The sequence below is a fragment of the Anolis carolinensis genome, chromosome 4 (genome assembly GCF_035594765.1).
Source record: "Anolis carolinensis isolate JA03-04 chromosome 4, rAnoCar3.1.pri, whole genome shotgun sequence".
Taxonomy (NCBI): domain Eukaryota; kingdom Metazoa; phylum Chordata; class Lepidosauria; order Squamata; family Dactyloidae; genus Anolis; species Anolis carolinensis.
In genome coordinates, this window is record NC_085844.1 from 138,226,801 (window position 1) to 138,242,231 (window position 15,431).

Below are 15,431 nucleotides of genomic sequence, written 5' to 3' on the forward strand. Positions count from 1 at the left end.
CATTCCAACCAGAAGTCTAGGAACCGAACTCTGTACTACTTGAAGCTTCTAAACACTTTTAAGGGCATGCTAACATCATAGTAATCAAGCATGAGGTCTACAGGTGTCTCTTCACTGTAGTTAGACCATAACCAACCTAACAAATATGTCAAAATATTGTGACTGAAATCACAGGTACTTGAGGGACAATGATTGAAAGACAAGGAGTGTCCTCACACTGTGTACCTGCTCCTTTAAAGAGTGTAATCTTACCTACAGCCAGTTATATAATAACATATTTGCCTCTGCCTTGCCAGGACTCAGCTTTAATATATTATTAGTCCATTTCTTTGTACAGGCAGATACCGGACATCACCTACACAGTCCTTCCTGAATCTGACAAAGAGCATACTGACTGTCCTCAGCGTACTGATTAAAATGTAGTTCATATTAAATAGAATGGGGAATAAAGCTGAACTCTGAGCGGTTCCATGGAGACTTCCAATTGCCATGGAAACAAGCAATCATCACTAACATTGGTTTTTGAAAGACCTTTCGAACCACTATATCCCTATGGCTCTCAGACTGAGCCCATAGAGTCAGTCTTAATAGGATACCATGGTGAATGAGATCAAATGGTGCTGATCAAGAAAAATTAAGAAGTTTCTACTCCCAGCTCAACATTTCCTGTTATCTAATGCAAGCTGTATTTCAAATCCAGTCCTGAGCCAAGACTAGAAAGAATCTAGATCCTTGATTTTATCTAACAGTGCTTGAGGCCTGATCCCCAACAGTATCTCAAGCACTCTGCCCCCACCCCAAAGAATATCTGTATCTGTGTGATAGTTCATCCAGGATTTTTTTTTTAAAGAATTGTGCTCAGGACCACCTCTGTTGAGATGGTTAAGGCAATTTCCTTTGTCAGGGAGATAATAATCTAGTGAGCGTATTCAGTCAGTCCTTCGGGTTGATGTAATTAGCCAAGATGGGGAACTATCATTACTAGTGTCAAAATTAGAGTGAATACAAGCAACTCCATCTTCAGAGCACCTAGCAAATTTGTCACAGTGAAGTTTTTTGGATTCCAACATAACAGTCTAGGACTGTACTTGTTCAAATAGGTCTCTTGCGGATGAGGATCTGGAATCTTTATAGATACAGTAGAGTCTCACTTATCCAAGCCTCGCTTATCCAAGCTAAATTGGTAAATACAGTAATTACAACATAACATTACTGTGTATTGAACTACTCTTTCTGTCAAATTTGTGGTATAACATGATGTTTTGGTGCTTAATTTGTAAAATCATAACCTAATTTGATGTTTAATAGGCTTTTCCTTAATCCCTCCTTATTATCCAAGATATTTGCTTATCCAAGCTTCTGCCAGCCCACTTAGCTTGGATAAGTGAGATTCTACTGTAATAGGATTTCTTCCTTAGCTCCCCAGAAAAGGCTGGAGTTGGATTGTCTGCCTGGTTGGATGAAGCTGTTATAAGTCTAGTCCTTCAGTCCCACTATACAGGTTTCTATAGTACATACTGCTTTGGCTACTTCATCAATTATAAAACAATAGATAGACTACTAATTTACGTGTATTCTCCCCTCTTCATCCTATAACCTCATTATGCAGGAGTATAACAGCAACCTAAATAAAGTTTGAATGTAAAATAACAGAAACGGCAGTAGTATGCTACTAAAAACCAAAACACAGAAAGATCTTTAAACAAATGGTAACAAAACATTTCACATAAGGTAACCCTGGGTGCAAACAGATAACGCCAAAGCAAGGAGTTTTGAAAGTCTGACAACTATACATATGAAAGTCAAAGTTATGTCTGTCTGTAACACAAAGTCTGTTGCTAGGTGACGTGGCCCTCTTTGATGTCTCTGGGAAAGAAAGGTGACTTGTGTATTAGGGTAAGTGAGGAAGGAAGGAAAGGGCCACAGAGAGGGTCATATTGCCAGGGAGACATTGTGAGACTCTTTCAAAGCTGGGGAAAGAAGGAAAAGAGGGAAAGAAGAGGGGAAGAAGGGAGGGGGAATTGCCTCACTGGTGGTGACTGACTGCCCATAACAGCTCTGAACTGCACTCCATTCCTAAAAGTACAAGCCAAGAGACTCTTCTTAGTGGAAAAGCATAAACCAGCACAGTCAAAAAAATTTTTTAAATGTTTCTGATGATCAAATGAGTTCATCGTTTTTGTTGAGTAGGGTTCAGAGCAATTCAGATACCAGCAGGTGTCACTACAGCTTCAATACAGTACATCTGCTACTTTTGCCTGTTTTTCTGGCTGATACAATGTCCCTTTGTCGTCTTTCAGTGTATTCCCCTAAACACTTTGGACACTTGAAAGCAGTCAGTAATACTGGTACAATGCTTTTAAATTAAACTTGGTAGAATTTATTTCCAGATTAAAGGGCTAAGATCATCATAAACAACTTATTAATGGGATAGGAGCTCCTCAGAATTGTAGATGGAAGAAGCACAGGCCAGAATTCTAGAATCCATGTTCCGTGGAAATAGGTGTAAAGACTGTTCACATAAAATTCTAAATTATATTTGCTATTAGATGACTGAGAAGGCAGAGGCCTTCAGGATCCATCTTACTCCCCTTCATTCCTTGGTTTATAGTAATTCTTTACCTTCTAGGTTGAGCCAAACCATTAGTTGCCTTTTTTTCTGAATTGGCACATATAATGGTGCCACAGACCAAAATAGAAGACATGAAAATACTGTTTAAGAGATTGATGAGGAAATATGAGAATCAATTCTAAGTGACCTAAAGTGCTCCATTTGGAAGTAGATTTTCAGAACCTGGCATAAAGTGCATGATGCATTAAAACTCAGATGGATAACCACAAGAGGAGCATGTAAAAATGGAAATGATACTGAGTTAAGATGTAAATCCAGATTATCCATATTTATACCCTGGCAATGTATTTGTTTCATGAGTGTCTTTGAAAAAGATGGTGTAATTTCCCTAGAAATGGTGTTTTGATGGGTCTGTTCTCTTTGTTTTTTGTGTAAGTTCTTATGGCATGGTGTTAGCTAAACCACTGTGTCTTGCAATGTTCTCACAAGCTTTTTTTTCTCATATGATCACTCTTGTTGACTGATTCAGCTTGCTATCCTTTTCAGTTATGCCTTTCTCAGTAGGTAATAGGTATGGAAAGAGTGTTTTGCATGTGTCACTTATACAGTTTCTATAACGATCTCTTTCTTGTTAGGGCTCAGCTTCAGTTTATTGGCCCTCATGCAATCTTATATGTCATTCAGACAGTAAGTAGTTCAACACCTATGCAGTCACACTTATCTTATGAACAAGCGGTGGTGGATAAGATAGGTGCCATTTGCATGTCAATAGCAGTAAGCTCCAACACTTCATCTAGCAGCTTTGTATAGGTATTGAAGTGCAAGAGAAAAAAATTATAGCAATCACTATATTATATGTATCACTATATAAAAAAATTATAGCAATAGTGATGAAATGCAGACTGCACTTGCTGTTTGAGATATGAAAGCTAATTTTACAAGAACCAGCTGTGGCAAAATTACCTTTCTTGGGGTTGCATTTCTGTATTCGAGCATTCTTTTGTTAAGCCTCCAGTACAGATGGAGCATTTCCTGATTTGAAAATATGATACTTGTGGAAGAAAGTAATATTTGGAGGAATAGGGATAGAAATCATATCTGTGAGGAGAGAAACTGGGCAAGACTGGTTGGTGTTAATCAGTTATAGCTCAAGGAATGCGATGAAGTCGGGGTTATGGGAGAGAAAGGATGCAACACTGAGGCTCGTCTCTGGCTGGATCTAGAGTCCCCTCATGGAGATAGGGCAGAATATAAATAAAATTACTACTACTACTACTACTACTACTAGACAATTCCAAACTGCGTTATTTGGCAGTGTAGATACAGCTTCTGATAGAAAGCAGATAGGGGAAAGCTGCCGGGGAAAGATGTGAATAGGATTTTGGGGAGTTGTGAATGATTAAATAGTTCAGGGGTTAACATATGATCTAATAGCATATTAATAAACTTCCATTTGGTTTTATTTTATAAATGTATAGCTGGTGGACATAGGGATTATATTGAGGGCTAAGTATCCAATCCAGGGAGTGATTTTGAGGGCGAGATGGGCAATATGAGTGACAGAAGCCCAATTTTTCTTTGTACTACAGGGCTGGTGTGGAGAGAGGACCCATCACATTACCCAAACAGTAAACAGATGTTATAGGGCCCTCCTTTGTCACAGGAGGGTGTTAGGAGGGCATTAACAAGTCACTCTTGCCATTATTAAAATCCAAGCCCTGTCATCTGTGCATGTGAAAGGAGGACCAATGATGTCAGCTTAAACTGTACCTTCCATATTGAAACCACCAAGCCAGTGCTGTTTTTCAACAGATATAAATGAAGTGTAAATAAGTAAATGTAGACAGTTGTCTATGCTTTCATTAATATGGTCTGTAAGATCCAAATGAAATTAGTTCCCATTAAATAAACAATTACATTGTATTCAGTCTTTTGTATGTGAACCCTATCACATCATTGTTTATTTCTTGCATCCTTTGTTCTGCTAGCATTACATGAAATACTTCATTATATTTTAGAAGCCCTTTGCTTCTTCCAGTTGAGAAGCAAGTGACTTCCACAAGTTCACAGATGACCCTTTCCTATGATACAATTATATTGTGGTTTATTATATGACTGTCTGCTAGACCCTGACTAGCACTTGGACATTACTTGGTTTTCTGTCCCCATCTCAGACTTCATCTTTCAGAATGTCTGATTTTGTACAAATCAGGATTCTTTTCCCTGCCTCTGTCTGCCCAGCATAATCAAGGCAATAATAATGGCTACTGAATTCTCCTTAAGAGAACATTTCTTATTTATATTTGGGATTTAACAATTAGCCTCTTATTAACTCCTAGCTGTTGGATTAGGTGGATTATATATCTAGAGAACTGTTCCAACTTCATGTTTTTTATTGTGTGCTTAACGATTATGCTAATTCTGTAGAAATAACAAGGTGCCAATTCAAATAATATGCTGGGATGCATTTTAAATATTTCATCAGACATATTGATGTTACAAGTGGATGATAATTTAACAGAAGCACTTTCAAATATACGTTGCTTCTTTCTGGTTTGCGCTTCTCAAGCAAATACCTGCTAGCCTAGTTCTCTCATGAGTCAAAGGTAGTCACTTTGCTCAGGCAGTAGCTGAGAGGAGCAAGCACCAGTCCCCTGGACCTCTTTGGCTTCTCTCCCACCATACTCTTGTCTGAAAGAGCATTCTAGGCACACATCAGTAAGCAGAGTGCCTGACTACAACCACAACAGCATGGTCGATTGAAAAGCTGAGGTAATAGCTCTGAGAAAATAGTCAGCATGCATTCCTGCATACAAACCAAAAAACATTTGGTTGAACACATCAAACATGGAACATACATTCCACTCTTGTTTAATTGGTGGGTGTATAACAAAGGTAGTTACTTGCCAAAAGACAGTTGGGCATCCCAAGCATATTTGTTACTACTAGCTGATAGCATTAAATGCCTTCTTAAACCTTAAATCAATTTATGTGAATAAGTGTGACTTGTGAAGAACTTTTAGTAATGTGCTGGCTCACTTCAGATAGCAAATTATTTTGACCAGCCCTGCATTTAATTCAAATATCACTAACTAGAATACCAGGTGTTGTGGTCCAATCCATTCCCCCAAGGAAGTTAAGAATGTTAAACAAACCCATTTTACCTCTTCACCCACAATTTGGAAATGTCAAAAAGTGCATCTCCCCCAGTGACAAATTGCTCCCCCTAAAGTTTCAGAGCTGTTTTTGTGATACTTTGGGGACTTCCATTTTTTGCACTGGTTCCCCGTCTGGGTAGGGATTTTTATCCCCCAACCAGAACATGAAAAGCTAGTCACTTTCCATTTAGGAAAAACTTTATCTAGACCTCAAAAAGGTAAGGGGGTGCAGAAAGGTCCTCAGTGCAGCAAAGTGGTCAGTAGACCTCTGAGAGGCTTGGGAGAGTGTTGAACTTGGCCAATCACAAGGGAAGGGAAGGAAACCTTTTGGACTTTTCATACTGGCCTGTGCACTGCAACTTCTTTCCCCCATTGTAAACATTGCTTTGGAAAATTAAGAATATACCAGTAGCTTATTCATACCCTTTTTCAATTTCTCTTGGATGGCAGCTGACTTCTGCAATTCTTGGTATGCTGTGGCATCCAAGTCAGTTAATACAATTCAGGACTTTTCTCCAAACTGATTTCCCATTATAACTTGGAGACTATTTCTAGTTATGCAATGCTAGTTGACATCATGCCAAGTCTTGGTTTGTACTAACCACAATTTAGAAGTCACAAGCACAGCTGGTGGGGATGAAGGAGAGGGCCTTCTCTGTGGTGGCCCCCCGGCTTTGGAACTCGCTCCCCAGGGAGATCAGGCAAGCTCCCACTCTGGTAGCATTTAGGAAGAGCCTAAAAACTTGGCTCTTCCAACAGGAGAATGAACTCCCCATCCTCATGATAGATGTCATACCTGCGACCACTTCCTTATCTGCTGCACTTTATCCGGATTATTAGTTGATATCGCCACAGGGTCCACCCCACCCCAAGTTGCTCTCTCATTGATTATAGCACTTAGTTAACTACCTCATGTTTACAATACTCACTCGACACACTTTGCCCAGTTCATTCTTATTATTTTTATTTGGGGCCAAATCAATGTTTACTATGGTTATTTTAATTTTATTTTGTCAATGTTGCAATTTAAAATTTAATTTGTGTCTGTATTTCTTGATGTGTTTTACCTTGAAAAGGTTTGCTGTTTTTATCCGGGCTTGGTCCCATGTAAGCCGGCCCGAGTCCCTTCGAGGAGATGGAGGCGGAGTATAAAAATAAAGTATTAAAGTATTATTAGAAGTAGTCATAGTTTAAGTCATCAAAATAAGGACATGTCACAGTTTATTTATTTACTATATTTTTACCCCACCCTTTCTCACCCCAAAGGAGAGACTGAGCAGCTTACAAAGTGGCAACAATTCAGTACCATACAAACAAACATATAAATACAATAAGCATATACAGTACCTTAAAAACCGTAAAAGTTAAAAAATTATAACATCGGTGTTTTAAAAATCAATTTTTATAACCACACAGATCCAAAGTCATAGTCCAGGAGCCATTCCAGTTGTGAGCTTCCTATCTATTTCCATTTTGTGTCAGCTCATAAACTACAAGCATTGACGTGTAAGTTATAACAACTGTTCTGTCTTTCCTCTACCTGGGAATGGTACATAAACATTACATCTCTTGCAGGAAATAAATTGCATGCAGTAATTTGCAGTGGGGTGGAAACTGGTCAATCTTTAAGCTATCATTAACAAGCATTTTGTCCTCACTGACTCTTATTGTACAGCTTATACTCTTCATGTTAGGATCTAAGTGACTGTTGTTGTGTGAATCATGTGCATAAATAACAGTGTCATGCTCTGTGACATCGTTAAACATTTCAGAGATATTTTTTTTCATGCAGTCTCATTGCACATTGGTTTTTATAATCAGTTCCTATGCTTTAGAAATATTCATTTTACTTCTTCCTGAAATACACACCAATTCAAAGAGAAATGAAGGGGTAAAACAACCTTCAGTTCTTCCTGGAAGGATATGAACTGAAACCACTTCAAAACTATTATGAGAACTGAATTTAGGAGATCAACATTGGTTGGAAGGGTTGGTATTCTAGAAAGACTGCATGTGCTATAAATGTACTATACTCTTTTAATAGTTGTACTAGAAACTGAATATTAATTTTAATTTTTAATGTCCATTCTGTAATAGAAGGCTTCTATGTGACCCATTTGTTCTTATTGTCCATGAGGAAACCAGCTGCGCTATTTTAGAAATGAGTGCTCCAATGAGAAGAGGCAATGGTATCATAGAACTGCCCAAGAACCTGTTGCATTTGAAACACTGAAAACTTGTATATCGCTAAATAAGTAACAATAGCAGTGTTTTAATGATATGTGTACATTGCATTGCTTCAGCTTTGAATAAGGATTTACATTACCGATTACAAGGTAAATCATTTAAGTGAGAATTAGACGCTTAGTTTTTTGACATGACAAAAGTGTGCAGGAGTGCCAGCTGCCTATCACACAAACTGTGTGGGAGCTTTCAGACATCCAAAAGCAGGATAGGCTCAGAAGGGGAAGGCATCTTTTTTTTCTTTAGCTCCCTGTATTTATTCCCTGCTACTGTTCATATTTGCCTCAGGATTCAGATCCTTACTTCAGAAAGTTTATACTTTCATATCACCTGGCTTGTGGATTGTGATGCTCATTTCTGCTGTTTTGTATGCTCTTCTAATTAAAGGTATATAAATCTTTTCCAGCACATACGCGCACACATGCACACATACTCTTCAGTGCACAAGAATTATGAGGTTTAAACATCTCTCACTGCCTGATGAAATGTAAGGGTTTGAAATCAGCTCTCAGTCCTTCCTTGTGATCATCACTTGGATTGCTGCTTTCCTGCTAGACATTCTCTCTTCCCTCCCTGCCCAGCTAGTGAGATAGGATTCAGGGAGAATACAGTGGGATTCTACAAGTTCACCAGGCCTCACAGGGAGCAGTGAAGGTCTCATGTGTTTGTTTTCCTTTTGAATTTGTGTGATATTTTTGTTACCCATTTAGTTATGTGATGCATAATTAAATGGATACCAATATATTGCCATCCAGTTGTTTTCTGCTTCCGAACATTAAAAAGTTGGGTGGCTAAAATCAACCTAAAACACAATATGGTTTTTGCTTCCCTGTACTGAACCCCTTTGCAGAGATGCATTCCTGTTTTTCTCACTGTTTTGCAACTAAAGCGAGAAGAGAAGTGTTTAATAGGCATGTGCAATCCAGGGGAAAAATGGTTCTAAACTCTGTTTGAAAGTAGGGGGCGCTGGCGCTTCGTTTCTAAAGTCATTTCCGAATTTTGAAGCAAAAAACTCAAAACTTTCCAAAACTTCCGAATATTCGTAATGAATTCATTAATGGCGGACACGCATGTGCAATAGCAAAAAACATCACGGGGGGGGGGACTTTAGGGGACTCTCCTACCCTCAATTTTTGAGCTATTCTGGTGAAACTTGCCACAGTGGTAGAACACATTTACCACTGTTAGCTCACCAAATTCCAGAGCGTTCCCCATATCCTCTGATTTTTGGTGAATTTTCAAATTTTATATAAAAAACCATTTTTTAATAATTACAGAAATCTGTTCCTGGTTTAAAAGTCTTATTTCCTGTGTCATTGGGTGGTCTTTACGTTGAACGTTATTGTTCTACTTCAGAAACTTTGTTTTTGTGGCTGAAACTCTGTTAAATTGGTGGACACTCAGCAAACCATAATGTGCTATTATAGCACCTTATGGTTTGCTGAGGGTTTTTGGGAATGATGGGACACGCAGTGCTTTGAGGAGGCCAAAAAACAAACCCAAAAGGGGGAGAGGGCTTGAACCCAAAGAAGGATTCAGCTATGTGTAATGTGGCTGGGCTCCCCAGACTTGAGGAATCCAGCAGAGAGGGTTTCTGGAAATGATGGGACATGCAGTGCTTTGAGGAGGTCAAACAAACATAAAATAGCCCCTTTCCCCTACCCAAAATACCATCAACTCCCACCTTTTTCTCAAAATATAAACGCTTCTTCTAGCTCCTTGGTTTTAAAATAAAAGAAAAGAAAAAACAACCCCCTTTCCCACCCCACCCCAAAAATGCCTTTTCTTCTTTGTTAAGAGTCGACTTTTTCTTTCAATGGCTGCCCCAATGCCTCTAGGACCCCCTCCAATAACAGGCCAGGCAGGCACAGGCAGCCACGCTGCTTGCTTCAACTTTCCAGCCCAGAATGAGCCTCGTGGCTTGCAGCAGATTTATTTATTTCGTGTCAAAAGCATTGCATGATAAATAAGTTTAAAAGTGATAAAATAAAAGAATCACAAACAGCTAAATAGTTTTGGACAAAAAGCGGGCAACAGCAATCGTATTGTCTGTAGCTTTAAACAACTCCTCCTCCGTGCATGAGGCAGGGCATTGTGGGCAAGCATACATATGAGGAGTTGTTTGTTCAGCTCCACAGTCACACAAGGTGGGTGATTCCTCCAGGTAGTGCCATCTTGCCAGGTTGTCTTTTGATCTGCCCACTCCACTTCTCAGTCTATTTAGGGACTTCCAAGTTGCCCATTCTTGGTTTGCCCCAGGAGGAAGACCCTCGTGGGGGGCCATCCAGTTAGAATGGCCTGGTTTAGCTGCCCAGAGGGACACCCTTGCTGTTGCTGCGGGGACATCAAGAGAAGTGGTGGTTCTCATGAAGCCCTTCCTTGATTTGAGTCTGGTGGGAGGAGGGTGATAGTCATGCAGTGGATGGCTTTCACAATGTTCAACCTTTTTTCTCTCGCAGTTAGCAGCCTTTCTCGTAGCCTTCCTCGATATGCTCAGTCAGATGGAGAATTTGACCTGTGCAGTTTTTCCCTGGTCTGAAACCTGCTTGTTGTGCAATAAGCTTAGGTTCGATGACAGGTCCTAATCGATTTAATAGCATCCTCTCATAGACTTTATATAGATGACATAAGAGGGAGATTGGTCGGTAGTTCCTGGCATTGGAGGCATCTTTACCAGGTTTTAAAATGGCAATGATCTTCGTTTTCTTCCATACTCTGGGAATCTGTTTGTGTGCCATACATTGATTGTAGAATTTCAAAAGCCAGTTTTCAGCTTTAGCCCCAAGTGTTTGATTTGCTCCATCATTAAGTCATCTAGGCCAGGTGCTTTACCAGTTTTACATCGCTTGATGGCTTCTCTGAGTTCTTTCAGGTTTAGAGGAGAAGACAACTGGTGGGTTTCAAGTTCTGGCACCCTGTTGATTTTCATCTTTGCTCTGCTGCAGTTGGTTTTCCCATTCTGAATTAGCTGGTAAGCTATCTGGTCTGGTGTTACGTTTGCATGTCCATGGTTGACCAGAGGGTCACTATTCAGGCGTCTCAGCAATTGCCAGGCTTTTCGGGTACTCTTGGACATGTCAAGGTTCTCAAGCAGCTCTATCCAGTGGTCTTTCTTAGCATTAGCTATGGCTGTAGATAGTTTTTGGCCTGCTGCTATAGTCACATCATTATATGGATTCTCTTGAAATAGTCTGAGATATTCTTGTAGCTGATTTAGTGATTCTTCATTTAGGCCTGGTAGGTAGCAACAGATGCTTTCAAAGGAGGACTTCCAAACTCCTCCCCTTACATGAACGTCCACACCAATGGTCAGGGAGGCAAGCCCAGGCTAGCCTGCTCCTCCTTGCAAACAAAGTTTGGTTTCTTTCAAAATGCTTTCTCATATATCCGAGCCCATTAAATGAATGGGCTCCAACTCTTCGAAATTGCGGGTTAATTCCGATGTGCTAATGCGTGTCGGAACGCTGTTTGCAAATCGGAATAAATACAATTTTATTCCAATTTACAATAATTCCAATTAATTCACCCATGCCTAGCATTTAAATATGTTAAACAATACTTTGAGCCTAAGATGTGTCACACAGTTCATAAGTGTTTTAGAGTATCATACAGATCTGTATATCCTACTGCAGTGTTTAAACACTCCATCTAAGCTGTGTATTCTTTTTCAGCAGGCTTCTCATTTATTGCCTAGGGAATTATTAAACATGGACTTTCGTTGTTTCCAGTGCAATCAATAGGACCTAGATGGTCTTAATTTCTTTCTTATATTATCATTACTGTTGTTTCCCATTGCTATTATTGTTATTATTTTTATGCCTAGTACCACAAGCGATTTTAAGGCATTTCCCTTAAGATGAATGCAAAACTATAATTTACTGTAAAATGCATCAAAATGGGATAGCTACATATGATTTGTAGTTGAAAATTGGTATACAAGCTTCCTAAGATATATAGACATCTATCAGTATAATCACCAATCATTAGTATAAAGACTAGATGCTTTGTGTATTGCTGTACGAGACCTTAGTGTTGTTATTATGCTTCTGTCTTTATGTGTATTTACAGAACTCTCCTTTTTCTTCTTCTTTGCAACAGTTGGCAAAACTTGAGAAACAGCAACAGAGAAAAGAGAAGACCAGAATGAAGGTGCCCTCTGAATCAAGTAGAGAAAGGAATGTTCCTAGAAGTAAAAATGACCCCAGTGCAAGCAGTGGGGCTGAAGGAGATGTTTCTTCAGAAAGGGAGCCTTAGCTTATGAAAAGCAAGATCAGGTATGGACTTTTCTTTCTAGTTCATAGCTAGGACACAATCTGGTCATATTTCAGTACAAGATGAAATTAAATTCGCAAATCCACAATTTGTACTGTCTTCTGTACAATGGTTATCTGTATGTTAATTGACTTGTCTAAACCAGGGAAGGCAAGCAGATGGATTAGGCGACTGATGGACCATTTAGAATTTGAAAATTGCTGAGCTCAGAGATAGTCTTGATTTGACACTGTAATTACTAATCTTACAATTTACTCAGTTTCCCTGCAGGAAAAGCCACTGAATCTTTTTCCACCACTGGGCAACCACGTTCAAACTTTTTCCTTTGAGAGAACATTGCCAATAGGATTCTCACATTTCTCTGCTTGTTGTTGTTGTTGTTGCTGTTGCAGTTGTTGTTATTACAATTATTTCTTACCTTCCTCTTCTTGTGGCTCAAATATAAGAATATAAAAATATAAGTACAGTAGAGTCTCACTTATCCAACATAAACGGGCCGGCAGAACGTTGGATAAGCAAATATGTTGGATAATAAGGAGAGATTAAGGAAAAGCCTATTAAACATGATTTTACAAATTAAGCACCCAAACATCATGTTATACAACACATTTTACAGAAAAAGTAGTTCAATACGAAATGTTATGTAGTAATTACTGTATTTATGAATTTAGCACCAAAATATCACAATTTATTGAAAACATCGACTACAAAAATGCATTGGATAATCCAGAACGTTGGATAAGCGAGTGTTGGATAAGTAAGACTCTATTGCATATAAGAAGTATTGAGTAAGTTTAGATGGTTGAGATACATACACATATTCTAATGAGTAATGAGCGGAAATTATCTGATAAAAACAAATACTGTTATGCAGATAATATATTAGTATAAGTCCAGTACTGCGCCCCCAACTCACAACACAATGTGTATTCCAAGATACACATACCCAAAGATAACTGAAACTGGATAATAGCGAAGCTAATGTTTTGACTATATTTGGGCCAGAATGTTCTTTAGCAGTGTTTTTGAACCTGGTGGTCGAGACCCTTGGGGGGTGCAGTGGGGTTTCAGAGGGGTTGCCAAAGACCAGTATTTTCTGTTGGTCATGGGGGTTTTGTGTGGGAAGTTTAGCCCAATTCTATCATTGGTGGGGTTCAAGGTGCTCTTTGATTGTAGGTGAACTGTAAATCCCAGCAACCATAATTCCCAAATGACAAAATCATTCCCCCTCCCCACCCAACCCCACCAGAATTCAAATTTGCTTGTATTGGATATTTGTGCCAAATTTGGTCCAGTGAATGAAAGTACATCCTGCATATCAGATATTTACATTACAATTCATAACAGTAGCAAAATTACAGTTATGAAGTAGCAATGAAAATAATGTTATGGTTAGGGGTCACCACAACATGAGGAACTGTATTAAGGGGTCGCAGCATTAAGAAGGTTGAAAACCACTGTTCTAGAGCATCTAGAGAGGCCCACAAACACTTCCAGGAGGAGTGTTTTTTAAAATGTGAAGTTGTCAAATCTGTGGATAAGGAGGTCATATTACATACAATTCTTAACCTCCATTTCTACACAGAAATATAATAATGATGTATAATAGCAGGGCAGTCTTCAGGTTCTTTAATGTAACATATTCGTATACAGTTCCTGATTACAAATCTCTGCTATACTGTCATCTGCTTTCATTCCCAGTAAATATAAAACAGTCCCTTACGCTGCTTACTCTTTTTCTTTCCTATCTCCCCCAGTTACTTCTCAGATATGTCACCATTTTCCACCATTCCTTGCCTATCTTCTTTTGCCAGTCAGTCTGCTTTCATATGGAAAAACCATGTTGCCATTTTTTTTGTAATTTTCTGGATTCCTCGTTTCCATTTAGAACATGTGGTCACCACATTACATCACAATGCCTGACTAAATGAGTCTTCCTCTGACCCACAAAAGAGCTTCTTACATTTGCAAGCAAAACAACATTGTCAGAGTAATATAGAACAGATATGCTGAATGTCTTTAAAAAACTAGAGTGTGTAACTGTTGCTTTGCAACATTAAAACATTTATATGTGTGGGCTAGAGGTAGGGGCAGACAGTCCACATAAAACTAAAATCAGCCATATGCAATGTGGTCAGTTCTTCATACCATTGTGCCCTTATCCCATCTCTTTTCTTTCGGTCGCTTTAGTATATCTTTGCTCATTTTTCCTACACATTGCTGATACAGGTTGAGCATTGCTTATCCAAAATTTTGGAATCCAAAATCTAAAATTGTCCACATTGTTGGCTAAGATAGTGATGCCTTTTCTTTCTGATGGCTTAGTGTTCACAAATGTTGTGCATATTGTACATAAAATTACCTTCAGGTTATGTGTGTGAGGCATATATAAAACATAAATGTCATGCTTAGACTTGAGTCTTATCTCCAAGATACCTCATTATGTAAGAATAATAATAATAATAATAATAATAATAATAATAATAATAATAATAATAATATTGGTGGGGGGGGGCCTTAACCACTACAATGATGACTGAGGGCTGTGCTGGTGGTAGTGTAACTAGCGGCAGGTCCAACCAAGCCAGAGAGGCTCAGCTGAGGAGTGGAACCAAGTGCACCTAACCTATTAGCATTATGGAGAATCAAACCAAAATGAAGTCTATACTGGCTCGGTCGTCGCCCAGGATAAAAAGGACAGTGGTGGATCCTGCTGATTCTGGATATCTATCGACAAGTGAGCTACGGAATGAAAATACAAATGAACAATCACAGAAGCAGCAAAAATATACAATGCCAGAAAACCGCACAATTATGAAATGCTACTACAAATCTGATCCTCAAAGGCGTGGCTACCAAAAAAGGATGCATCAACTGTGGAAACAAGAGTACCCTGACTCACAGATAACAGAACCCCGACTGACTGACCAACGAAGATTCATAATCAGAAACAGTGTTCAGTGAAGTTGAACTCGAAGAAATCCAGAAAATTTGCAAAGTAAATTACCATCAGACCACAGCACAGACAGCAGCAGAGACTCCAGCAACACTTGGAATGGTGGAACAGATTGAACCAGAAGAAAGTGTGGAGCTTTTGCAAGAATTTGAAGAACCAGCACTTGAAACACCTGTTGAACCCCCAGGAACCTTGACAGCAAGGCAACAAGAGCTCAAGAATAAGATCA

The 15,431-nt window shown here is 39.0% G+C and overlaps 1 protein-coding gene across 2 annotated transcripts in view; it reads left to right on the forward strand.

Moving 5' to 3' along the window:
- Positions 1–15,431, forward strand: part of dtd1 (D-aminoacyl-tRNA deacylase 1) — a 58,166-nt gene that overhangs the window by 16,851 nt on the left and 25,884 nt on the right. For both annotated transcript variants that reach the window (XM_062979520.1, XM_003220036.4), the window contains exon 5: positions 12,073–12,248. In XM_062979520.1, the coding sequence (XP_062835590.1) occupies positions 12,073–12,228 (156 nt within the window). In that variant the 3' untranslated portion in view covers positions 12,229–12,248. The remainder of the gene's footprint in view (positions 1–12,072; positions 12,249–15,431) is intronic.